Source organism: Astatotilapia calliptera, chromosome 2, assembly GCF_900246225.1.
Source record: "Astatotilapia calliptera chromosome 2, fAstCal1.2, whole genome shotgun sequence".
Taxonomy (NCBI): Eukaryota; Metazoa; Chordata; class Actinopteri; order Cichliformes; family Cichlidae; genus Astatotilapia; species Astatotilapia calliptera.
The window spans coordinates 8,577,454-8,603,245 of NC_039303.1; the positions used below are offsets into that span (position 1 = coordinate 8,577,454).

At 42.3% G+C, this 25,792-nt stretch overlaps 1 protein-coding gene across 2 annotated transcripts in view; it reads left to right on the plus strand.

Moving 5' to 3' along the window:
• The window catches only part of fat4 (FAT atypical cadherin 4), a 99,483-nt gene that overhangs the window by 60,267 nt on the left and 13,424 nt on the right, over window positions 1-25,792 (plus strand). Inside the window, exons 5-11 of one of the 2 annotated variants that reach the window (XM_026183531.1) lie at window positions 180-1,102; window positions 3,177-3,351; window positions 14,159-14,339; window positions 16,076-16,326; window positions 16,551-20,900; window positions 22,485-22,589; window positions 22,991-23,298. In XM_026183531.1, the coding sequence (XP_026039316.1) occupies window positions 180-1,102; window positions 3,177-3,351; window positions 14,159-14,339; window positions 16,076-16,326; window positions 16,551-20,900; window positions 22,485-22,589; window positions 22,991-23,298 (6,293 nt within the window). The remainder of the gene's footprint in view (window positions 1-179; window positions 1,103-3,176; window positions 3,352-14,158; window positions 14,340-16,075; window positions 16,327-16,550; window positions 20,901-22,484; window positions 22,590-22,990; window positions 23,299-25,792) is intronic. The other variant, XM_026183539.1, reaches the window with a different exon arrangement.

Below are 25,792 nucleotides of genomic sequence, written 5' to 3' on the forward strand. Positions count from 1 at the left end.
AATCAGAGTGTAAAATGAGGTCTTTTAATTTGAAAGAAGTAACTGCATGGAAGATGATATTTAGGTATTTTCAGTTATCATATTGGTTTGGTGCAGAAAATCTAACAGATTAATCTAACTTTCACCTTCCTGATATTGTTTTTATCTTCTAAAGACCTGCATCTTGCCATGTTTTTCAGGCCAGAATGCACAGCTCCTCTACAAAATCGCATCTGGGGATCCCCAGGGCCACTTTGTCATCACCAAAGATGGGGTCCTCCAAACTAAGAAGTCTTTGGACAGGGAAACCCAGTCTTTCTATAACCTGGTAGTCACAGTAAATGACCTAGCCCCACCTCCCATTACCCGCTTCACCAGCACTGCCCAAGTGTCGATCATTCTTCTGGATGTCAATGACTGCCCACCGACCTTCACTTCTCAGAAGATGACTTACATCCAGGAGAACACTCCAGTGGACACAGTCGTGTTCACGACCCAAGCCACAGATGCTGACAGTGGGCCCAACAGCTACGTGGAGTACTCCCTCAGAGGCCCGTTCGGTAACAAGTTCAGCATTGGTACAATAGACGGAGATGTCCGGTTGATTGGGGAACTTGATAGAGAGGAGCTTTCCAACTACACGCTCACAGTCGTAGCTACAGATAAGGGCGAACCGCCTCTCTCTTCGACAATGGATGTGACTATGGTGGTTTTGGACGTCAACGACAATACCCCGAGCTTCTCGCAGAATATCTATGACATCGAGATCGAGGAGAACATCTTGACGGGGACCGATGTCATCCAGGTGTTTGCTAGCGATGCTGACGAAGGCACCAATGGGCAGATCCGTTTCTCTATCTCTGGGGGAAACACCAACTCTGATTTCCGGATCGATTCTGTCACGGGGGTGATCTCAGTGGCCAAACAGCTGGACCGAGAGGCGCGTTCATCCTATTCATTGGTGGTCCAAGCTGCAGACCGTAGCAGCAGCCCCAGGGTGGACCGAGCAACAGTCAACATTGTTTTACTGGATGTTAATGACTGCTCACCTGTTTTTGAGCTCTCTCCTTACACTGTCAATGTTCAAGAGAACCTTGAGAACCTACCGAAAAACATTCTGCAGGTTAGTTTTTGGGCTTTATTTATTTTCATATGCCAAGACATTAAGTGAAATTCACAGAAAGGTCTTCCAGGGTGAAAAAAGGTTCTAACAAGCTTAATGCCTCAACCAAATTCGTAGTAGTTAAACTAACTTAATAAGTGCAGGTGTGTGAGTGCTATTAGGGCACTAAACCACTAAGTTTGGTGATCTTATTTTGCTAAATGCTGCAGCAAATACTTGGGTGAAATGATAAAGAAATGATATACAACTATCATTTGTTCTGCTCAATTAGGGCTTTATAGGATTTCAGCGAAATATGAAACTCAGCTAAATTGCATGACGAGACGATTAACATTCTAACCACCCTGATGACTAAATGAGCCATACATAAAAAATGGACTGGAAACGCAGATTTCCGGTGACAGAGTAAATTGCACTTTCACTCGTGTACCCAGTGAGGAAATGAGGATACAGTTATGGGCCCAGGCGCAGTGGGTTTACCCACAAAATGTAGCTATACCTAACTGATACATGCACAGGAAAGCCCACAATGCATCTGGGCACACCAGTGAGTAGTTGCAGCAAAGTACGATTGGCAAATAGTTTTATACTTTAGAAACCATTAAATAGATGTCTGTCTGCAATTCCCACAGCAGCCCACAGTGTGTGACTCTGGTTTTCTTCTTGGTGGATTCCCTTTGAAAGTCTGATTCGACAAAGTGAATAAGTAATGATCTTCCTTCCCTCAGCAATTACCTTCATGGTGCCGCTGAACACCGTGAAGGTAATTAAGCCTCAACTGTGAGATTCAGTGAGGTCCGTGGTTATGCTGGGTTACTTGCAGACAGGGTTAAATTGATGCAGCTTTGTAAATCAAGCTCCCTGGGATTAGAAAAAAAGGAAAATTGAAGTTTGTTAACAGCTTATTTTTGATTTTAAGAATATAAGATCTTTTAAACCATGTAAAACGGTCTATTTGCTCAACACACTGAAATGTCAAGATTATTTATACAGACCAAGAAACTTTTATCTGTGCGTACACACAAAACCTGTACCTGAACCTAATTTTACAGAACTTACAGAAATAGATAACTTTTACCATTATCCTGTACAAGACATATAGGTTGAGAGGAATTATTCATCACTAACCTCATTCAGTTAATTTAGCTGCATATAAATCTCAGTCAACATGTTTTATTGCTTTTCGTTCATAAGAAGAAGGTGTTGTATCTTCTTTTAAAAGGGACACTGTTTTACTTTAAGTATTTATATTTTACAGTTGTATTTTTCTTTCATTTGCATTCTGATAATGTGCCCAAAGCCTGGAATAAGAAGTTATTTAATAGATTTAATTATGTGGTTAAAATGAACTCGTCTCATAAAGCTGCAAAATTGAAAAGTTAACACATAATAAAACACATACTAAACACATAATGAAAAATTAACAATAATTACAATCTTTTCTTACATAAAAGAAGAAATATCAAATTAAAATAAATGTTACAAAATAAAAAAGTGTGTTTACTGAAGTAAAAGAGTATTATTAGTAAAGTTTAGTTCAAAATACTGACTAATGAGTCTCTCTGTGTGTTGTATCATTACTAATAGAGTAAGTTTAATGATCCAAATGCAATTACAGACTTATTTTAAATTCATTGACTGCCATATACTGACTAATCTGTTAGCATATGGCTCATCTTTTTCCCCTTCTGCACCTCACGTTTACATATCTTATATAAATCCTACATTTAAGATGTTTCAGCCTGCCCACAGACCACTGTCTCTGCAAGCTACTTCACAACCCACCCTATCAATTTCATGTCTGTTTTGTCTCAGTTCTTACTTAGTTCAATTTTATCTAATGTTCTCATGATAGTAGTAACAGCAAATCAAATCTAAAAAACAAATGTAGTAAAAAGCATCATGCGATTTCTCACCGTAATTGGAATTATGGCTGGAATTTGTATAAAAAACGAACACAAACTTAAATTACTTTAGAATGATCCATTTTGTACTTTTCACCTTTTGCTTTTTGTATTTTTTTTTACATTTTTTCTGTTTGTTGTAAATAAACATATTTTTTCATGATTTCCAGGTTATTGCTAGAGACGATGACCAAGGTGCAAATGGTCAGCTAAGCTACATGCTCAGCGGCGGGAACGATGAAGGCGCGTTCACCCTGTCCTCCAGCGGTCAGCTGAGCCTGACCGAGACGCTTGACCGGGAAGTGCAAGAGAAATACATCCTTCTGATCACAGCCACCGACTCAGGTATGACTGCATTAAAGGTTTCGAGCCGCGAAGGCAGCCGATAGCATCTTGAAATGTTTGGCGCTTTTTAAGCAAAAGATTATTTTATGCAGGCTCAGCCGCCTTATGTTTCAGTATTCCAGAATCAATTGTTTACATCTGAACTCATTCCACGTGTAACGTGTTCAAGTTATCATCCATGATCTGGTTTATCTAGTGAGCTCTAAGTATTGCATATGTCCCTATATGGACATTGTTGAATTTAAGCAAAGCACAGGCAATATTTTGTAATCAGCCTGCAAAACACAGCTGAAAAAGAATATTGTCATGAAGTAACAGCAATGTCAACAAACAGCATTTTGATTTCATAGTCTGCTCCGAGGTCTTTTTGTGTGGCACAATAACCCAAACAATCTGGAGTTTTTAGCTTGCAAACTAGTGGGTGTTTTTTTTTTTTTTTTTTGACCTAATCCACAGAAGTCTTTTCAGCGGGTTCAATTGAATAGCATCCTCTGTTTATTTGGATACTGCGGTAGAGCTTGTTATAGCCAGATAAAAGGTTAACTTGTTATTGCATAGAGGCCAGTTAATGTGCAGTTAAAGCAGTACATGCATATCCCCGTTGCAGCCAAATCACATGGTATCCCAGTTAAATATATGTTTCCCTGAGCTCCTCTGGTGCGGCCGTCATGGTCTCAGGGTGGTTCCGTTTCATTCCTGGATTGACCATGTGACCGTTCATAATGCTGTGTATTTTTGACTTTATGCAGAGACTTTGGTGAGAATTGGCTCGGTGTTGCCTGGAGTATCTTGTTTTGAAAAACACTGAAGCAGTATATTCATTACCTCATCATTTAATCATTGGAATATTAGAATATTTATTATAAAATTGTCTATAAATCAAGTAAAATCAAGTCCCTGCTCAAACATCTTTTTTTTTTGTTTTTGTTTTTTTTTGTTTTGTCAAAGTAAGCTGTTGTGAGATCTGTGCCACATGGAAAAAGTTGCTTAACAAAGTGAACATGCTAATTAAGATTTGATCTCATTTGTACCCTTCACGCTGCGTCCATATTTAAAACCCTGACAACAATTCCAAAATATTTTGACAGGACATCTCAGTACAATGCCAAGGCAGAAAGAGGGATTTGGGGTAGAATATCTAAATATCAAAAACACCATAATCATAGTACAGTCCAAATTACCCAGCAGCATTTTCTCACATTTTTGAGGCCTCAGTCAGTGGAGGGAAATGTTTCTCCCAGGCGCTATCTGTCAGGAAATGTTTGAAGGTGGATGGGGCAGACATGTCTCCAAGTCTGCCGTCTAACGTGACCCATTTGCAACCGCACGCATTCATCTTTACATGTTAAAGCCCGCTTTTGTCTGTCGTAACATAAAGAACATAGAGAAAAATAAATCCAGAGGATTTCTTATGCAAAGGCGTCCTATTCTTTCAGAAAACGTCTCGATTGTCTGCTTGCTGAAAAACTGGTGTCATGGTTGTTATGTAAAATCCAAGGGAAAATCTCCCTGCAGCCATTGTGCCCTAAAAACTTGATTATGACTAAGAGAAACTGCTACATCCCAAACTTCTTCTTTCTTTCTAACTCAGCTTTTTTCTTTATACATTCTATAAATAGATCCTAGTCTTTTTCTACACGGATTTCTAGAGCTGTGTCCCTGTGCATTTTTGATTTAGTGGTCCCTTGTCATGTGAACTCATTAAGAGAACTCCTGTATTCTCCCTCTGTTGTGCTAACGGCGAAATCTGTCATGAAATGGTTGGAAACAAAGGCGCCCACTGGGTGCTTCTCATAATGTGTTCTGGCTCGTGAGAAGAACACAATTTGGTAAACTTCTGCAATTATTTGAAAGTCTGTGCTCAGCCCCCACAACTTGTGGCATCCATACAAGCTGCGTAAAGGTGTTTTACAAGGCATCATGTAGAGAGGAAATCTGACACAGAATATTTCTTCTCCTTTTTTTAAGTCTCCCTTCCTTGTTTATGGGAATTTGTTTTGTTTCTGCATTTTTGAGTTTACTAGTTGTGCAGATACATGAAGATATTTGGGGTTTGGAGTACGCAGACCCGGACTGTTGTTTTTACTCAGCCAACATCTGGGATCAGCTGCAGGCAAGTCAGATTTTCAAGCCACTGCTTAGTAATGTACAAGTTTTGCCTGCTCGGAAGAATGCACAACAGTGAGATCTCCCACAGAGTCGCAAATGCTTTTGCAAAACAATGTTGCTGTTATGGCTTTAAGTAGGCATCTGTGGTTGTGGAGAACATATTTTCATGCACACGGCAGTTTGTCGGGTTTGAGGTGATCTGATCAGCTTTAAAGTTAACCCTAATGCTTTTGATTAATATAATCTATTTTCTTATATTGTTTTTCCTGAATCCATGAATTTTTGAGACAGTAATATAGCCAAAAGCTTCTTTTTTCATACTGGAGTTTCTTGCTGTCTGCCTTGCTTTGTTAATCTCTTGGATCTTTTTAAAAGTAGGTATTCCCACTTGAACTTCCTCTTTTTCAATGTTTTTGGAAACCCTTTCAACTAATAAAAGTTATAAAAACTGACCTAATTTGATTTACATTAGCGATTAACTGATTTGTTGCGTGCTTATGCTTGTGTCTGCAGATTAGTAGACACGCAATGATTATTTGTTCATACATATGTTTTTTTGTGCATTTGTGTGTTGCCTTCGAGTTTGTGCAAGTCTGCGTGTGGTGGTGAGAGCATCCTCGGGGCGCATTGACATGCAGAGCGTTTGACCACATTTATTAAAGAGAAGGCACAGTAAATCCCTTGGCCCATGCCTATTATGGCGGATACGAGCGCATAGAAATCCCATGTCTTTCACATCCCTCCAGCACATCGCTCCATAGTGCCGCGCTGTTTGTATATGGTCTTTTGGCTGGTGGGTGAGGGGAGAGTTTTGGGGGGCTAAACGACCGCTTAGCAGATAAAGAATTTTAATGACCATGCCTATTTAAAAGCAGAATCCTTTATGCTCTTAAATGGCTCCCATGAATCTGGCGTGTAAACCCTTCCGTATTCTTGAGTTTTCTTTCCCCTGGACTTGTTTGGTTGAATAATGATCTGTCAATCTCCAGCCTGTCGTCAGGTTTTGAGCAAAAAACAACAGAGAAAATTTAATGCCAGCATATATCCATCAGTCTTTGTCATATTAGGCAAACATGGACGGAGCAAACAAAGTCCTGCGCGTACGCTGATAACGTGGCGTTAAAACGTGGCCGAGACATCGCTAGATCACTGTCCAACACTTGCCATAAAAAATCTTTAATAGGGTCCATTTCTGATGGTTTCACCCAGTCTGCAGTCTAGTGGCAACAAAGGACTTGGCCAAATAAAATATCAGGTTCCTCAAATGAACTTTAACAGAGCAGTAACATTCTGGATCAGCTCTTAAAAAACTCTGCAGTAACAATGTGGTCTTGCAGAGTTTTTTCCTATCGCCTGTTTTCTCTTTTCCACTCTCTGGTACACACTAACATTTGCAGGATCTGAATGTTTGTGTAAATAGCTTTGGTAAGTTGTGGAGGAGGGAGAAGGCGTGTATTAAAAAGGTGGTGTGGGCTGAATGATTGGTGCTTCGGCCTGGCAAGATCCACTTTTTAATGATGTTTATTCACCGAGGAGCCTGGCTACCACATCACTTTCTCACAAAAATAAACCCATCAGAACTATATGTGGCCATTGCTAACGCACTTTTTTTTGCTTACTGAAAATCTGTGTAATATGTATGTGAATATAAGTGCATGCTTTCGCTCTTAAACACTTTTCCAAAGTCATATTTCAGCTTTATGTGGCCCATGTATGAACATTATAGAGTTGTGTTATGAGCAAGTTATTCTGGCAGTATAAGTTTTCCACCTCTCACACTATGTTATGATCTGCTGGTATTGCTGTGTCACCATAAAATGGAAAGCAGTCACTGAATGGTGCACAGACCCAGTGCTAGATTGGGATTTCCAAATATTCTTCAACACAGCAAATAAAAGCACCACAGTAATAAAAACACAAAAGGCAAATCACTTCATTAAATTTCACCACGGGCCCTAAACTATGAAAAAAAGCTCCGCTCTGTGTCTGTCGATAGGGTTTTTGTTTTTTTTTTGCATGCTTGCAAACCGCCAACCCGTATCTGTAACATATGTGGAAGAAATTATGCAAAAGCATTCAGACGCAGCACTCCATAAATAACCAGGGAGCTGTATAAGATTCTAGGTTTAATTTGATGGATGCCACTGACATTGCCATATTATTAGGAATATTCTAGCTCCCTTTATGCTGGGTAGCAGCTTTGAGTGTTCTGCTGAGATATCCCTTTCACTCTGTTGCTTGTTAACTGTGAGAAAACCTCTGTTTACTCTGTTATGTTTGGCAAACTGTGCAGTGGGACAGCTTGCACCCTGCTCTCGGCTCCACGAGGTCTTTCATGGGTGCCGGACAGGGTTGCATTAAAAGAAGCTTTGTCGCAAAGCAACAGGTTCTCAGAGGCAGAAAAATGTCAATTTTGGCTTGTTGGCAGCCAATTCTCACCCCCCCTGAGTAATGATGTGTTTTATTTACGCTGTCCCTTAAGAGCACAATCTAGCCGCAGTCCATAAACCGTAATTAACCGTTTAGCCTTAAGCTTCAGGCTACAGATGGGCTGTCTCATAAATTTACACATTCATTCGTCTTCCCAAAGTCAACCTGTCCTCAACTTCCCACTTTAATGAACCTGGCTGTTTGGACATCCCAGCTTTGTCCTTCCTCATTTCTTTTTTCGATAAAACATCAGGCAGTCGTATATTAAAGGAAGAGATTATCTCTTGTGCCAGCACAGACACTCAAACCTTCTTCTTAGCACGGCTTAAGCTGAGCAACTCGGGGTGACTCGCAGCTTTTCCCAGGAGGTGAGCGCTGCTGTCTCCTTCAAAACCCCCCGTGAGGCTCTCACAGCGCCGTGCACCCTCATAGCAGCTGCGGCGGTCAGAAAACACATAGCTTAATCATCATTAACACGTGTATTTGTACCCCCTCTAGTTCAGAAAGTATGGCCACAGCACCTTCTTAAAGGTTAATGTGATTTGTCCAGCGGTAATGTACACTAATAAGGTGCTTAGACCCTGCCATATGTTTTTGCTAGACAATGCTTTCTGACTTGAGAGGCTTATGGGGAAACCTCTCTGTGGATCTCTTCGATGGAGGAGGCTACAACAGATGGTCAGTTGGTCTACTTTAGTCAGAAAGCTTGTTATTTTGCACACTCCTTCCTTGGGGTTATTCTAGGCTTTTCCAGTTTCCCCCAGTTGTGATTCGAACTGAAAGAAAGCTCTTAGATGTGATCTCAGATGCAGCAGTGAAATATTAGTGGGAAGGTTTAAGTGTCAGTGCCATTGCCAGTTTAACAAACACTTTAAGTTCTTTTAGGGTTATTGTGAAATATCAAACAGAGGACTCTGTTTTAGTTGTCACTGATCCAGCTGTGTCATTCCTAGATCTGAAGGGGATGCGCTGCGTTTAATTAAATGGTAATGGTGCATCGAGATTCAATTAAAGCAAGGAGGAATCGGCTCGAGCACTTTGAGCGCCCCTTTGTGTGCACTGACGCCTGTGTCTTTTTCCTTTATCCTGTAGTGCAGCGGTCCCCAACCCCCGGGCCTCGGACCGGTCCGTGAGTCGTTTGGTACCGGGCCGCGAGAGTTGAGGCTCAGGTGTGAAATGTATGGTTTTCAGGGTTTTTATTGGTTTTCAGCGTTATTTTGTTATCGTTTTTATCGTTTACTCGGTTTTCCTGGGTCTTTTCACGTGTGTTATGAATAAATCTTCTTTTTTTCGGTACCGATACTAGTTTTATTTTGTTGTATTTATCCGCGACACCTTAAAGGCCGGTCCGTGAAAATATTGTCGGGCATAAACCGGTCCGTGGCGCAAAAAAGGTTGGGGACCGCTGCTATAGTGTAATGGCTGCTCACGGATAAAAACCTTTTATCTGAACACCATCGGTCTGATGTCTTGCATTGGAGAAAACCCTTGAACAGAAGGCAGAGTTATCACATCAGAACTTAGTGGCTCTGGTACAAAAACACCTCATGGAAACATGGTGCCAGAGAGTTCACTATTTTCTTTACTGATTGAGGCAGCACACTCCTCTCGGCTCAAACCTCGATTCCTTCTGTGCAACAATAAATAATACTAGTGGCAGTAGCTTTGAAAGCAATTTTCTGTGACATTTGAATGAGATTTTAATGAGACAGTGCGTAATAATGCGAGGTTTTACTCACCAGAAGTGTAGTGTCAGGGGGGGGGGCAGGTTTGCTTTCCTAAATGACTTGAGATTAACCCCTGAAATAGGATTACGCTCATGGCACAAACATCGGCAAGAGGTAAGGTAGTGCCTTGATTACCTTATCTGTCTTATGGCTCTTAAGGCATACTGGTGCTATGAATGCAAACAAAACTGATCACGCTTTCCTAATATCAACTTGAATATGCTAAATATGCTGGTACATATGTTGTTGAATATTGTCTTGGATAGTTTTTGTTTCATGGAGGCTAATAGCATTAGATTACCTTTACAATGTCTTTAATGTCTGTGGTTAATGCAGCCCTATAAAAGTTTAAAATTTACCTTAAGAACTACTGCTCACATAAAAGAAAGGGTCTGGGGACAGGACTTGCCAATGGAAAAAATATTTGTCTAACCGCAGTGCATGGCTGCCACTGGTAGGCAGCTGACTTCCCGCTGCAAGTTTCCACCAGTTCTCTTTCCATGGTAAAATGATGTCATTTGTCGTCCAGCGGTGGGCCAAATTGTGCTCTGCCAGATCCAGGCAAATTTCCTCGCCATATCCCTGCCGTGCACGAGGTGACACCCGCCTTGTCTGCAGTAATCTAAATCATTGACCCTGACACTCTTCCCTGTGCTTTGCCAGATTCCAGCGAAGACTGTTTGGAGGAGATGCTGGCATTTCTCAGCACTCTTGGAGAGCATTCCTCTCCTGTTGAGTCACTCCCTCCACAGAAAGAAGAACTGGACGGAGATTATTTTGTACGTTTAAAAAAAATGCTCTGGGATTGATTTCTTACTATTACAGGTACAGGATGCAGAGGAAATTTAAGAATCGGAAACAGATGATGACTTACTCGACTGCAGCGCTGACCCTGTTATTTAGTCTGCCGTCATATGAATCTCAACAATGTCTCACACCAGCCATAACTATTTGAAACAACTGTCATCTACATACATTTGCATACCTGCCAAGATATAGTGTTCCTTTACTAAATCTGTCATCCCACGCAATGTAACAAGATAGATCTGAACTATTTACACATCGAACAGGATGCTTGGAGGGGGTAACAGCTGCCAGGGGGTTATGTGATATCAGTTAGCCCCATGAGGCCAAGAAGGCACGTTCAGAAACTGCACGGAGTTGCATGATGCTGTGAGAAGTGATACACCAAGAAAGATGTGAAAAATCCTCAATTTGAGCCCATGCCTATCATCTGCTGGGTCAACGCAGGTTCAGCTTTGGACAGAGGAGCGTTAGAGGGGGTGGGGTGTCTCTGTTCTGTGCTTGCTAAGGATTAGCTGGTGTAACAGTGCCCTGGGCCCCAGAGTCCCTGATGTGTTGGGTGACAGAGTCTTTGAAGGTCCCAACAGAGAAGGCTGACCGTTCACAGGCAGTAAACAGGTTGTGACATCACATCCTGTGCAAAAATGAAATGCCTAAAAGGAGGGCGGTGTGCTCCACATACACATAGATGCACACAGTCGGTGCTAGCGTTTTAGCTTGGCTGGCTTCCTCTCTTAGTGAGGGGAACAATGCTATTGAAATGCGACTGCTGCGCTCGGTCGGTATCAGTTAAGTTCAGAAAAATACTGCGGTGCGCTTGATATTCAAAAACAAATCATTCCTGCATTGACTGCATTGGTAGACAAAGCCACTTAGCTCTCAGAGCCTCTTATCAGCCATCAGCAGCTCCAGCCTGTACAGAACATCTTTGATCAACAGCAGTCTTAGCGAGTTGCTGACTGTCAAACACACTTTACTTACCACCTGCGGCTCCTTGCTGGTTAATTTAAAGTGATACAGACGCCTTGCTGACTTGGATCGCTCCTCAATTAAGAGGATCACCTGAGGAGGAGCGAAAGCTGCTCCAATCTATTGCTATAACAACCTCCTGAATGATGATTCATGTCAAATGAAACTTGCTGAGACAAACGATACCTCGGGTCCAAGTATAGGCGGATTAGAAAGCTACAGTAAAGCATGATGTTAATTAAATAATCTTGCTGACACATGTTGTGGTTATTACATAATAAGTCTGCGATGAAGCTATATAGAGGGGATTGGTTTACATTTTATGCTCAGATTATGTTTCCGCCACTGTTAATTCTTTGTATTTGGCACCAAATTTGTGGTCAGATGTCCCGTGTAACTAGCTGCAGAGAATGTTGTTTATAAGCGGATTTTTCATAATCACAAATATTTGTAAAGGTGGAAATACAAAATTCAACATTGCCTATGTATGGGTATAAACACGGGAGTCAGTATAGCTAGAGCAGCAGAGGGCTCTTCAGTGATTCGCTTTGGTAATGAGTCACTAAAGATTAGTGTTGTATGGTTTCTGGGTCTCTTTTGGGATGAAATGTGTTTACTGTCACCTCTTTTTGTGTCATTTATTTTGCTTCTGGAATTCAGCTCTGTTTATTCTGAATGCCAATGTTAGCCACTTCTGTTCTGACCAGAAAACCTGGGTGCATTACAAGCCTGAGGCCAAATGTCTGTTTATTATCATAAAGCCAGGCAGTGAAGTGATGTTACGGTAAACTATCACAAATCTCGTTTTTTGAGGAATCCCCAGCCCTCCTGAAAGAAGTGGCTGCGGTATCCAAGCCCCACAGTAATGTTCAAATTTGTTGATGTTCACAGGGAAAGATCTCTTTTGTGCTCTCTGCCCGCAAGGACCCAGAACTCAGTGTCAGCAATTCCCAGCTGTAGAGCCTGTGGAGGATTTTCTTTGTGCTCAAACACACAAACACACACACTCTTAAGTAGTTTGAGCATAGTTTGCAGGGAGCGCCGATTTGCATGTAATACACAGGTCTCTAAATTATATTGCTTTTAATACTGATAAGGTAGTAGCAATTGATATTCAGTTTTATTTATATAGCGTGAAATCACAACAACAATTGCCTCAAGGCTCTTCATATTGTAAACTAAAAAACCCACAATAATACAGAGAAAACAGAGAAACCCCAACAATCAGATGACACCCTGTGAGCAGTCGCTTTGGTGACAGTGGGAAGGGAAAAACTCCCTTTTAACAGGAATAAACCTCTGACACAACCTTTTAGTGGCGTATAAATATGACTGAAAAACATCATTGTGTCAACAGCACTCTCGGGAGACTGCAGCAGCAAAGATGTTTCATCTGACTTCCAAATGAGAAGAACTGGTGCAAAATATAACAGCATGTTGGCCTGATTTCCTCATATTTATAACTAATCCATGCTGGCTGCGCAATAAAGCCATAGAATCCCTCTAGCTTTCTTTCTGACCCTCCACCCCTCGGCACCCACTTTTCTCTGATTCTTTATTTAAGAGCATTAAGAGAGAATCTTGGTGGCCACCATCCAAATGTTTTTTATTATCTCTTATTAATCCAGGCCTCCACGGTACACAAGTTCAAGCATCTGATGTTTTGAGCAGCTGAGTACACAGGGACATGAGACACAAGATCGGGATCGTGTATGTTTTTATTTGGTTGTATTATAGTTGACATATTCACACAGATTCCTGAAGAGAGCTACAGGAGGGAACAACTACATGTAAGAGGTGGGAAAAATAGCTCCTACGGCTTTCACATCTCAGCTTTTTTCAGTCCTCAGGTGCTCTCTGTCCTTGTATTATTCATACTGTAAACCATATGGAAATCATTAAGAACTCAAAATAGCATCAAGCTTTTAAGGATGTCTCCAGATCCCATATTGTGACTTTCAGTAACAAGCCTGAAAACTCGCACTTATGTTTGGAATATAGATTAGCCAGTTCGCTGTGCCTTTTAGGGATGGATTATAAAGGGCAGCTCAAGCAAGGCAGATGCCTGAATGTCTTTTTTCTGTTCAGGTTTTTCTGCATTGCGGCTCGTTTTCATCTGCTATTGATTTAAATCCATCCCCCCGGGTCGCAGCAAACCGTGTTTCGTCACCTGCTCTGGGAAAAAAAAACGGTCGGATTTTTGCTGAAAATAGCACTTCTTCTCGCTCTAATATCTCGCACAGTGCCGCGCACCTTAAAATAGATACCTCTCTGTGGAGATTAAATCGGTGAGCGTCCAAGACCCCAGGAAGGACGCCTGAAAGATTTGGTTTCAGAGACATTGAGCCCCTTTGATGTGTTTTTCACTGATGTGCGTTGATGTGACAGTACAACCCGTGGAAAGTGCATACCCACGACTAAAGACATTTTCTTGAATTAAATGCAGCAGGAACAGTGTGGTCGAGCCTTTGCAGGAATGTGAATTGCTTCAGTGTGGATCTTGCTGCAAATGACAAGTCGTGTACAATAAATCATGTGTCCAAAGTCAGAAGGGGACTTAATGGCACTCACGTGTCCCCACAAAAACAGAGTTTGTAATTCTGTCACTTGGAATAATCTCCATATTCGGTTTGCTGAAAGGTTAATGAGTTGTTTCTGTCCCAACAAGTGAGTCAGTTTCTCCTTCACTTCTCTTTAAGGTGATCACTCAAGGAGAAGTAAACTGCTACTGTCAGTCATGTTTCTTTTTTTCTTTCTTCCATCTCCAGGCACTCCATCACTGAGTGGGACAGGGACGGTAACAGTTATGGTGGATGACGTTAACGATAATGTCCCCGTTTTCACTTCTTCTATCTTTCACACCACCATCATGGAGGATGCCCCAACTGGGACAGATGTGCTTTTGGTCAACAGCTCTGATGCAGACGTGGGAGTTAATGGTGTTATAAGGTATTCTTTTTCATTTTCAGTTGTTTATTCCAACCAGACTCCAACTTATTGCAGTCAGTGGGACCCCTGGTATGCTGTAGATATTCTGATCATTCAAAGTGGGAAATGGCTCTTTTGAACAGGATTCATAAAATGAAACCACTCAAACATATTCAGATAGTTGAAGTTTGAAATTCCCTGAACTGACTTGGAAAATCCGAGTTTTCCCAAAGATCTTTTTCTAAAGAACATGAAATATCAAATAGAGTAAAATAAAAACATTAGTGTCCACACGTCACTGAAGCCACTTCTTATAAGATGTCACTCTATATGGTCCCAGGAACTACTGAGTTCCACAGTCAGGCCAGCTTCAGTTTGATTTCATGCTCTGATTTTACACCCTGGTGTGAAAATACCCTTTTGGGGCCATACAGTAAAACTCTTTAACTCACTTCCAGCTCTGTAAAATTCCAGACCAATGTTGCAATGGATGATAGAAATTTAGTCACGGAGTGTAGCGTCATAGTCAAAACCCAAAGTCATTGTTTTGGGGTGCGATTTTCAAGCTTTTTCACACTCACAAGCCCCTCCAGGGGGAAGCTTGTAAGAGTTTCTGGCCAGTCTCTCTCAGGCCGGACACTGACTCAAGTCCAGCCCCCTCTCTTTCTTCGGCAGCCCCACTGGGTACACATTTGGGGGTACCGCAGCGTGCTCCAGTTTCCCAAAACATAGTAATGAGGATGTTAATTGTCTATGACAGAACGAGATGTACCCATCAGGGGTTCGGGGCCCAGAACTGGTTACAAATAGTTATTAGTTTTGATTTTCACAGCCCGTTAAATGTAAGTCCCGAGCTTGGACTTGTCTCTGGACTATGTTCTGACCACAAGCATCTGTGGACAGTTTACATTGTTTTCAATGTCCAAATAAGCTTTGCACCAGCACTGCATTCACACATTGTTCTGCAATTTGTCATCCCATCTCTGGAGGGGGATGCTTTTTCAAGAAACCTTTTCAAAATATGCACTGGTGTGTACATGTATGTGTCAGCTTACATTTATGTCTGGGTCCTGCTGGAGACTCGGGAGATACAGGGTGAAACCTGATATTTGTTTGAAAGCAAAAGATTTTAGCCCCCTGAGTGTTGACTTGATATTATGTATGTTTTGTTTGCTTTCTATACCATGTATTTTTATAAATATTAAAATTCTTGTCATTTTTGGATTACACAATAACAAATATAACAATGAGGAAGATAAATCAAATGCATGATTCTGGAGAATGCAGCCTAGACCCCACAGAGCATGAAAGCAAATGGACACTTTAGTTAAATATGTCACTGATTTGATGTGACCGCAGTGTAGTGTGGGGACCATCTCTGACCATATTCCCCCCTCACTGTGCTAATGTGAACCTTGAAACAGTGCCCTCTATAGGCAACTTTGTCGCACTGAACAAGGTGCTTCAGTCAGTGCAGAGTAGCAGACTACATAACTACAGTCTATATATATGCAAGTATTTGATGTCAGAATCAGAATACTTTAATAATGCCCAGGAAATTATGTGTGGATGAATTCAAAATTGCTGTTTCAATAAAGAATAATAAAAGATATCCAATAACACCAAATGAATAATATTGATTTGTATTAAAGATGACTGCAAAATTCCTGATACAGCATCATTATCATCATCAAATTGCTATGCAGTCTTTGTTTTTGTTTTTCACTAAAACATGTCCTTCTGTGTTTATCCTACAGCTACAGCCTGACCGGAGGACGCGGTCAGTTCTCCATCAACCCAGCTACAGGACAGATTATCACCAGCTCCCTGCTGGACCGAGAAGACAGGGCCAATTACCAGCTGCTGGTAGTGGCAACAGATGGAGGCCAGCCCGAGGGCTTGTCCAGCTCTGCTACTGTGTCCGTGACAGTGGCCGACATTAATGACAACCCCCCACGTTTTCACCACCACCCCTATGTCACCCACATCCCCGCATCTACTGCAGCAGGTGAGCACATGCATTAAAAGGTGCTAAATAAAAGTTGTGGTGTGCACCTTTTCGCTCTGTCATTGTACTGTGTTATTAGGCATAGCTTAATATTTTAACTATGTCAGAAAATGCTAAAATTAACTAAAATACTAAAATAAACTCTATTTTTTAATGTCTACATAAGTAATTAGTCTGCTAAATCACTGTGCCAAAGACTCATTCATTCACATTTATGTCTTCAGGGTCCTTGGTCTTTGCCGTTACTGTCACTGATGAGGACTCTGGTTCAAACGCCCAGCTACACTACTCCCTGATGGGCCGCAATGCTGAGAAATTCAAGATCGACCCAGTCAGAGGTGCCATCACTGCCAATGAGAGGCTAACTGGAAATTCAGAAGTTACACTTACAGTTCGAGTAAAAGACGGCGGAGCCAATCCCAAAACAGATACGACTACCGTGACTGTTCGCTTTGTTACTGGAGGAAACTTCCCTGTCATTAAGTTGAGGGAACGTGCGTTCACATTCCCTGAAAGCCAGCCAAGCAACCACATTGTTACAACTGTGACCGGGTCTTCTATGAGAGGCGGGCCGCTGTCATATTACATTGCCAGTGGGAACCTGGATAATGCTTTTCATATCGACCAGCTGTCAGGCAAGTTGTCTATCAGACATCCACTGGATTATGAAAACATACAGAAGTATGTCCTCTGGATTGAGGCCAGAGATCAGGGCTTCCCACCTTACTCCTCTTATGAGAAATTGGAAATAGCTGTGCTGGATGTGAATGACAATCACCCAGTATTTGATAAGGATCCCTTCCATGCTGAGATACTGGAGAATCTTCCACCCAAGGGGGTGCTTATGGTCTCTGCCGTTGATCTGGACAGTGGGCCAAATGGACAGCTGGAATATGCCATCATTGAGGGCAACAAAGAGAACAGTTTCAGCATCAATCGAGCCACCGGTGAAATACGAACCACCAGGCCACTGGACCGGGAGAAGGTGGCTCTGTACACTTTGAAAGTCAAAGCCACTGACCGCGGTTTGCCACCCAAAAACACAATAGTCAAAGTACTAATCAACGTACTGGATGTGAATGACAATGCCCCCAGGTTTTCCAAGATCTTCAGTGCTACAGTGGCTGAAAATGCCCCTGTGGGTTACACTGTCACCAGAGTCACCACCACTGACGAGGATGCCGGTTCAAATGCCATTAGCCGATATTCAATTACAGATACCAGCCTTCCATTCAATATTAATCCAAACACAGGAGACATAACAATTAGCAGGCCACTCAATAGAGAAGACACTAATCACTACATTGTCAAAGTGTCTGCCCATGACAGCGGCTGGACAGTAAGCACAGATGTCACCGTATTCATAACTGATATTAATGATAATGCCCCCAGATTTAGTCGACCGTCTTACTATCTGGACTATCCTGAGCTCACAGAGGTGGGCTCTCTGGTCACACGGGTGTCCGCCACTGATCCCGACGAGGATTTCAATGGCAAAATTTTCTATTTCATCCGATCCCAGTCAGAGTATTTTAGAATTAATGCCAGCACTGGAGAGATATTTGTAAAGCAGCAGTTAAAATATCAGAACTCAACAGGTGCTAGCAGTATAAATATAAACCGCCACAGCTTCATTGTGACAGCCTCGGACCGAGCACTCAAGCCTTTGATGAGTGAGACAACAGTTATTGTGAACATTGTAGACAGCAATGATAATCCCCCTGAGTTTAATTCCCCCAGCTACTTTACACCTGTCACTAAAAGTGTAAAAGTTGGCACCCGACTGCTCAGGGTTGTAGCTCAGGACAAGAAAGATTTTGGCCTTAATTCCGAGGTAGAGTACCTAATGACAGGTGGAAATAGCTCTAGTAAATTCAAACTAGATAAAACAAGTGGATGGATTACTGTTGCCTCTTCGCTTACATCAGATATGAATAAAATTTTCCAGATTAAAATCACTGCAAGCGACAAAGGAAATCCTCCGTTGTCTGCACAGACGACAGTGAGTATAGCAGTTACGGAGGAAAACCACCACACACCCGAGTTCTCGCAAAGCCAAATCTCAGCTACTGTACCTGAAAGCCTTGCTGTGGGAACAGCAATAAGGACCCTGTCTGCAAGAGACAAAGACAAAGAGATGAATGGCCTTATCACGTACAATATTACTTCAGGCAACGACAAGGGTCTGTTTGCACTTAACAGTAGAACTGGAGTGTTATCCTTAGCTCACCCTCTGGACTTTGAAGAAAAGCAACAGCACGAGCTTAGGGTTTCAGCCACTGACGGTGGTTGGATTGCAAAAACAAGCTACATCTCAGTCACAGTACACGTGACTGATGTGAACGACAACCCTCCTGTGTTTGATCCTGATGAGTACTTCCCCATTGTGCAGGAGAACGTTCCCAGTGGCACCACCGTGATCAAACTGAATGGTACAGACCTTGATTCGGGAGCTAACGCGGTCATGGCTTATGTGATTCAATCGTCAGACAGTGACCTCTTTGTTATTGACCCGAACACGGGCATCATCACCACCCAGGGCTTCTTGGATTATGAGGCTAAGCAGGTCTACCATTTAACAGTCAAGGCCTTCAATGTCCCAGACGAAGAGCGCTGCAGCTTCGCCAACGTCAACATTCAGCTAAAGGGAGCCAACGAATACGTGCCGCGCTTTGTCTCCAAACAGTACTACTTTGAAATCTCAGAAGCTGCTCCAAAAGGAACAGTGGTAGGGGAAGTATTTGCCAGTGATCGAGACCAAGGAGAAGATGGAGTAGTTTACTACCTCATTTTTGGTAGGAGCAGAAAGAAGGGCTTTGGCATCAACAAGAGGACGGGCCAGATTTATGTCACAGGTACTCTGGATCGTGAGAAAGAGGAGAAGGTTTCACTGAAGGTGTTAGCCAAGAACGCAGGAAGCATCCGTGGGGCAGATATTGATGAGGTGTTTGTGAATATCACTATTCTTGATGCAAACGATCCGCCTGTTTTTACTAATGAACTTTATGATGTCCAGGTCAGTGAAGGTCTCTCACCCGGTGGTCTGGTGACTTTTGTGAGTGCTGGAGACTCGGACTCTGTCCCAAGCTGGAGCAGATTTTCCTACTCCATAGCTCCTGAGTCTGATAAAAATATTTTTACAATCAACGCAAAAACTGGCCAAGTGTCTGTGGCTGCAGAGCTAGACAGAGAGACAATTCCTGTGTATAATCTGACGATTCTCGCTGTGGATACTGGCACACCTCCCGCAACCGGAAGCACCACGGTGATTGTGAATCTTGAAGATATCAATGATAACGGCCCGACTTTAACTAAAACCTACGCTGAGGTCATGGAGAACCAGAGAGCTGGCACTGCAGTCACAACATTGACAGCCTCTGACCCAGATCTACCACCCAACCAAGGCCCCTTTCTATATAGCCTCCTCAATTCTGGCTCTGCCAAAAGCTACTTCAGTCTTAGTCCAGCTGGAGTCTTAACCACAAGTCGGGAGATTGACAGAGAGCAGATTAGTGATTTCTACCTCTCTGTTGTGATCAAGGATTCTGGCGTGCCGCAAATGTCCTCCACGGGAACAGTTCACGTGAAAATAAATGATCAGAATGACAACCCTTCAGAGCCCAGGTCCATGGAAATCTTGGTCCACTACTTTGGAAACATGTTTCCTGGTGGTTCTTTGGGAGACGTTAGACCCCAAGACCCGGATATTCAGGACAGGTTCCACTGTTCCCTTATACCTCCATCTTCAGGTCTGTTTAGTATCCCAACTGGAACGTGCAACCTCAACTCTAAAGCTCGCTCAACAGATGGAACGTTTGACCTAACCATCCGCAGCAGCGACGGTGTCCACGGTTCAGTTAGTAACACAGCCAAAGTCCTCTTCGTGGGCTTCAACAATGCTACGGTGGATAACAGCATACTCATCCGACTCCACTCTGACGGAGTCAAAAGCTTCCTCACCAACCACTACCTCAGCTTCCTACGCATTGCCAACTCTCAGCTAGCAGGACTAGGCACAGGGGTGCTGATTTATGGAGCATTTGAGCTCAACAATCAGACTTTCGTGATGGCAGCTGTGAAACGTGGCCACGGACAATATGTCAACCCGAGCGGCGTGGCCACATTCTTCCAGAGTATCAAAGACATTTTATATAGACAGAGCGGGGTGCAAATAGATGCGGTGGACCATGATCCTTGCACACGCAACCCGTGCCAGAATGGAGGCAGCTGCAAGAGGCGTCTCAGTGTCGGGCCTGATATTAAGACAGAAGAAAGCGTCCCAGTGATCCTTGTTTCCAACCACCCCCTGCAGCCCTACGCCTGCAGCTGCAGGCCAGGATACACAGGAGCTCTGTGTGAGACGGACATCGATGAGTGCCAGCCATCGCCCTGCCACAATGGCGGCACCTGCCATAATCTGGTGGGGGATTTCTCCTGCACCTGTCCAGAAGGTTTCACCGGCAAGGCCTGTGAGAGGGATGTCAATGAATGCCTTTCCAATCCCTGCAAGAACGGGGCGTTGTGCCAGAATTTCCCAGGCGGTTTCAACTGTCTCTGTAAATCCGGCTTTGCAGGTACTACACACGCAGGAGTCACATTTTATGTTTGACCTTAAAGCCACTCGTGTTAGGCTTGGAAAAAAGCACGCGGGGACACGCACACATGCGCGCATTAAAACTCCCACAATACTGGAGTCACACAGATGACTTTAGGTCCAATGAAAATATTTGCTTCTGAATGTTTCCAGGAGGTGTTGTAGCCATAGCATACAAGCATCACTGCCAAAAACAGTTTGATTTTTGGATTGCTGTTTGGGGGGCGGGGGGTATCAGCTGTGATGCATATCAGCCCGCCATGTTTGCTTTAATAAAGAGGATGATGCGAAGCTGACCGTAGTCAGGACTTGAGTCTAGGCTCCACACGCAGTTCACCACTATCGCATTTCATTGTGTGTGTTCATGTGCATGCAACTCTGGCCACACACAGATACATTTCTGATCCAACTGTATACACAGGGATTTCTTAATCAAGGATTTCTCATTTGGCAGGGTTTTGAGCTGCATGACAAATGAGCAGCTTTATAACAGATCCAATCAGGCCTTTTAATTTGGAAATGTAATGAATATGCTTCATTATTACCCTAGATAAAAAGGGAGTGGATTTTAAGTGGAATTACATTCAAGGTCATTTGGACCTGTATGTTGTTCAGCCTCTGACTGTAGCATCTGAAAGGCATTTTCAAAGCGGGCTGTAGCAGGCAATTTGCCTCAAGTCAAGTCATTACTGTCCTTTTTTATTATGATGATAAAAAATGAACACAATTCTTTAGGTTTCATCAAGATAAATGACCCTCCTGCAGAAAGGCACCTATTGACTTACAGTAGTTTGCATGCCCTCCTGGTGAACTCTCAACTTCCTGTTTCCACAACTGGTGTTTGGCAGCAGAATCTGTCTCCATTAAGCAACTTGTCTCAAGATTTACAGCATAAAATGCATTTTCAAAAGTTCATTGTCAATCTTTTTCTATTTAACCACTCATGAACCGTTTGTTCTCTCGGAGCCAGTGTATTATTTGTATTATCAACGTCGCATTCCTTATCGTGATGTTTAAACTTCATTTATATGTTTGTTTGTATGTATGGTGGCCATTTGTATACATTCCAACTATTTGCCTTTCTGCCCTGCAAAAAAAAAATCCCACACAAACAAAACAAAACCAAAACCAAAAAAAAAACAGCCTCGTCCAAACATAATTTGCAATGAGTTTGAAAATCTGATTATTCCTAGTGAGAGGAATCTGCCAGTTGAATGAGATCATTTCGTTTTTTTCCTATAAAAGTTTCAAGATGTTGTTTTTGGTCAAATGATATCATCTTGGGCAAGCAATGCTATTTCCAAAATAGCTTTGTGAAACTGCACTGAAACAGGTGAACTTACAGTTTTCACTTTTATCGTATTGTTGTTTGAGCTTGAATGAGATTTAAAGGTGTAGTACGTAGTTAAATGGATCTTTTTTTTGCAGTGCATTTCTCAGCTGTGAGGCGATGAAAGGCGTGCATGACTTGGCCTGTGGGGAAAGTGAACTGTGTTCCCTTTGGGGTTTTCCTGTGTTGTCTGCCACCCCATCCATTTTAATTTGTGTTGTTCTGTGAACCCAGGCAAAACGTGTGATTCCATCATCAATCACTGTGAGTGTAACCCGTGTTTTAATGGCGGGTCCTGTCAGAATCGAGTGGATGGATATTACTGTCATTGTCCATTTGGTAAGTAATAGTAGGAAACTTTCAGGGTATTACAGAGTCCCGCTAAATTGAAAAGCAAGATGGACAAATTCAGATGTGCACTCTCCCAGCAGCTATTTCATTCTTAACCTTTGATTTCTTAAACAAATGTGGAAACTGTCATTTCATTTTTTGTCTCCATTTTTCATGTGTTGTATTGCTGTCCTCAGTAGTAGTCTCCAGTTGATGCAAGAAAAAAAAAGTCTTTTGCAAGACTGTGATCGCACAGCTACGATATCTGCTTTGTTACTTCTATATACAAAGCAGATAATGCTGCTTGATAAAGATTCTGTTTTATCTGTAGATATTTTTATCACAGCAGCACTGTGAATCATTCATTGGCTTCCTCCATGATTCCACTTTCGGTCTGTTTTTTTCCTCAGGGGTTTTCGGCAAGCACTGCGAGTTGAACAGCTATGGCTTTGAGGAGCTCTCCTACATGGAGTTTCCGTCTCTGGATCCCAACAATAACTACATATATATCAAGTTTGCTACCCTGAAGAGCAACGCGCTGCTTTTATACAACCACGATAACCAGACCGGAGACAAGGCGGAGTTCCTGGCTTTGGAGATCTTCGAGGGACAGATGCGCTTCTCTTTTAACTTGGGAAGTGGAACTTATAAATTGATGACCATGATAAAAGTTTCGGATGGGCAGTTCCACACAGTCATTGCCAGGAGAGCTGGGATGGTAAGAATTCCTGTTTTTTTACGATAGAAAATATCTCATACTCTAAATGTTTCTCATCATTCGCTCTTGCTTTAAGTGGCATATTAGTTTTTATGGGTCTAGCAGCAAAAACATTTAGGAAAATCAGAAAATGCTGCATAGTTGCAAAGGGACTGCACATTCAATAGCATTTATGTCCTGAGCTTTTATAGCTGAAGCTGACTCCAAATTTGGCCTTATATTCTTTTTTGCACCATCAGATGATAATTAAACTTCCCCAAACCACGGGTAGCTCAGCTTATGGTTTTCATGGTTTGTAATTATATTTTATTGCTAGTTGTGATTTACAATACCAGGATCCAAAATGGCCATGAAGGTTGAAATCCTGTCTCCTGTGCTCTGAATGAGAGGCTTCTCCCTGCCAGCAATGCAGTGGCAAGGCAGGAGGAGGAAAAAAAATCCAGCTAGGCCCTGTCAAGCCTTCTATAATGTAGCTCTCCTGCTGGACTTCAAATCTGTCATTTCCCACCGTGCACTGGGAGTTTCATAGGAAGCTGGTAAAATCGTTAAATTGTCAGTTTTGAGATGGTGCAGAGTGACGGGTGTAAAGGAATACAGCACACGTTGAAAGCTGTGATTCTGTCTGCAAATGGTACCCGGTGAATATTATGCGAAGGTGGTCGTGTTGGGGCTGTTGAAGAATGAGAGAGAAATGTGAGTGTGTCACGCCTGAAGTGCCAGCTCCCTTGAGCGGTGTAAAGTGAACCTGATCACCGTGTTTGCAAAAGGTGCTACGGGTCATTTCGGTGGCCAGGCTTGAGGTCTGTTCTGCGTTCCTGCACCTAAATTCTGAGCCAATCCCGAAAGCAGACGCAAACCACGGACACGGTCATGCACTGCTTCACCGTGAAGGCTCCAAGTAATCAGAGGGAGCAGAGAGTTCACAGATACTGCAACCATCTCAGTTACTGTCATCTCTGCAGGAATTAGTTTTAATTGTCAAATACCATAAATGTTAGGCAAATTGTCTCAGTCCAACGAGTTACAGTGTACGAAGACGTCAGTTTTAAACCACAGTAATGGAAAATGTTAATAGTTAAAGGTTCAGTGGAGAGTTTAAGGAAGGATGTAACTGTTTCCAGCTTTAAAGCATCCAAAGCATCGGTGTCAAAATTCAAACAGCCATATTGCCTTGTTCCAAGTGAGTTTATCTTAATGTCGCGTCCTTTAATATATAATCTACAGTACCATTAACTGTATTTAGCAAAAGCATTTGAATGCAACATCAAAGTGCATTTCATAAAGTTTGACATGTTTCTCTTTGCTTCTGTATTCGTGGTTAACACTGCAGCTATTGGTCCAAGTGCCATAAACAAAGAAAAAGAAAAAGTCATTTCTAGTGTAAAATGTGAAATTTCTCAACTGTTACTCATTAGCTCCCAAACAGAACCATATCCGTGTCAGATTTAGCTTATTTTTTTAACCTAATGAAGGCCAACTGGATTAGAGCTGTTTTTGAGAACAACTACTTCTTTCGGCTGCTCCCTTTAGGCGTTGCCACAGTGGGTGATTTGCCTCCATCTCACCCTATCCCTGGCATATCTTTGTGTCACAACAGCCTTGTGCACGTCCTCCTTCTCTACATCCATTAAACGTCTCTGTGGTCTTTCTGCCTTCCTCCTGCCTGGCAGCTCCAACTACAACATACTTGTCCTCGTGTTGCCATGCCGGACCATCTGCTCTGCAGTCTGAAAAGCTGATCAATTTCATTTTGCAGAGTTTGTAGTAATCTTTGAGGGCATGAAAAAAAGAGGAGTAGTGGTTGAAACTATAAACAGAAATCTCCATGGAGATTTGAGAATACAAAAAAGGAAAAACCTTGGATGAGTCATTCTTGTCAAAGATGCAGTGTTTCTGTACTCTTAGATCACATTTTGGTGGTGAGTAGAAGAATAATAAGCATTATTTGGATTAAATTATACATTAATAACAATTACAGTGATATCGTGTGAGAACAAACTCAAATCTTCTGACAATGATGTTTCAAATTCAGTTTGACAGTTTAGGACTGCCGCTGATTAACACCAGCAGCAAATCATTAAGTTTTGGATTAGGTGAGTTATTTGTCCTAGAAACAAGCACAAAACAAATGTTACTCAGCTCATGTACCACAACAGAGAGTAAGGTTGTGGTCCCACCCCCCCACCCCCCACCCCATTGTATTAGTCATGGGGAAAACAATGATCTCCTGTGGTGCTTTCTTCAAATTTCCTCCAGTGCTAGCCAAGCTGAAAAATACACTCCTCATTTTTTGGGGGATGCATTTGCTCTTCATTTCTAAGGTTTCTTTTGAGAAATTATTCCTCCTGCACAGTTCGTGACAGTTGACAGTGAATGCAGAAGCATGACTGCAGTGCCTTTGATCACAGGAAAAACATTAATAAAATGTTTATGTGGTTCTGATGTTCTTTATGGCGCCTCGGAGTCACAAATGCGTTCTGTTGTTCTTCGACTC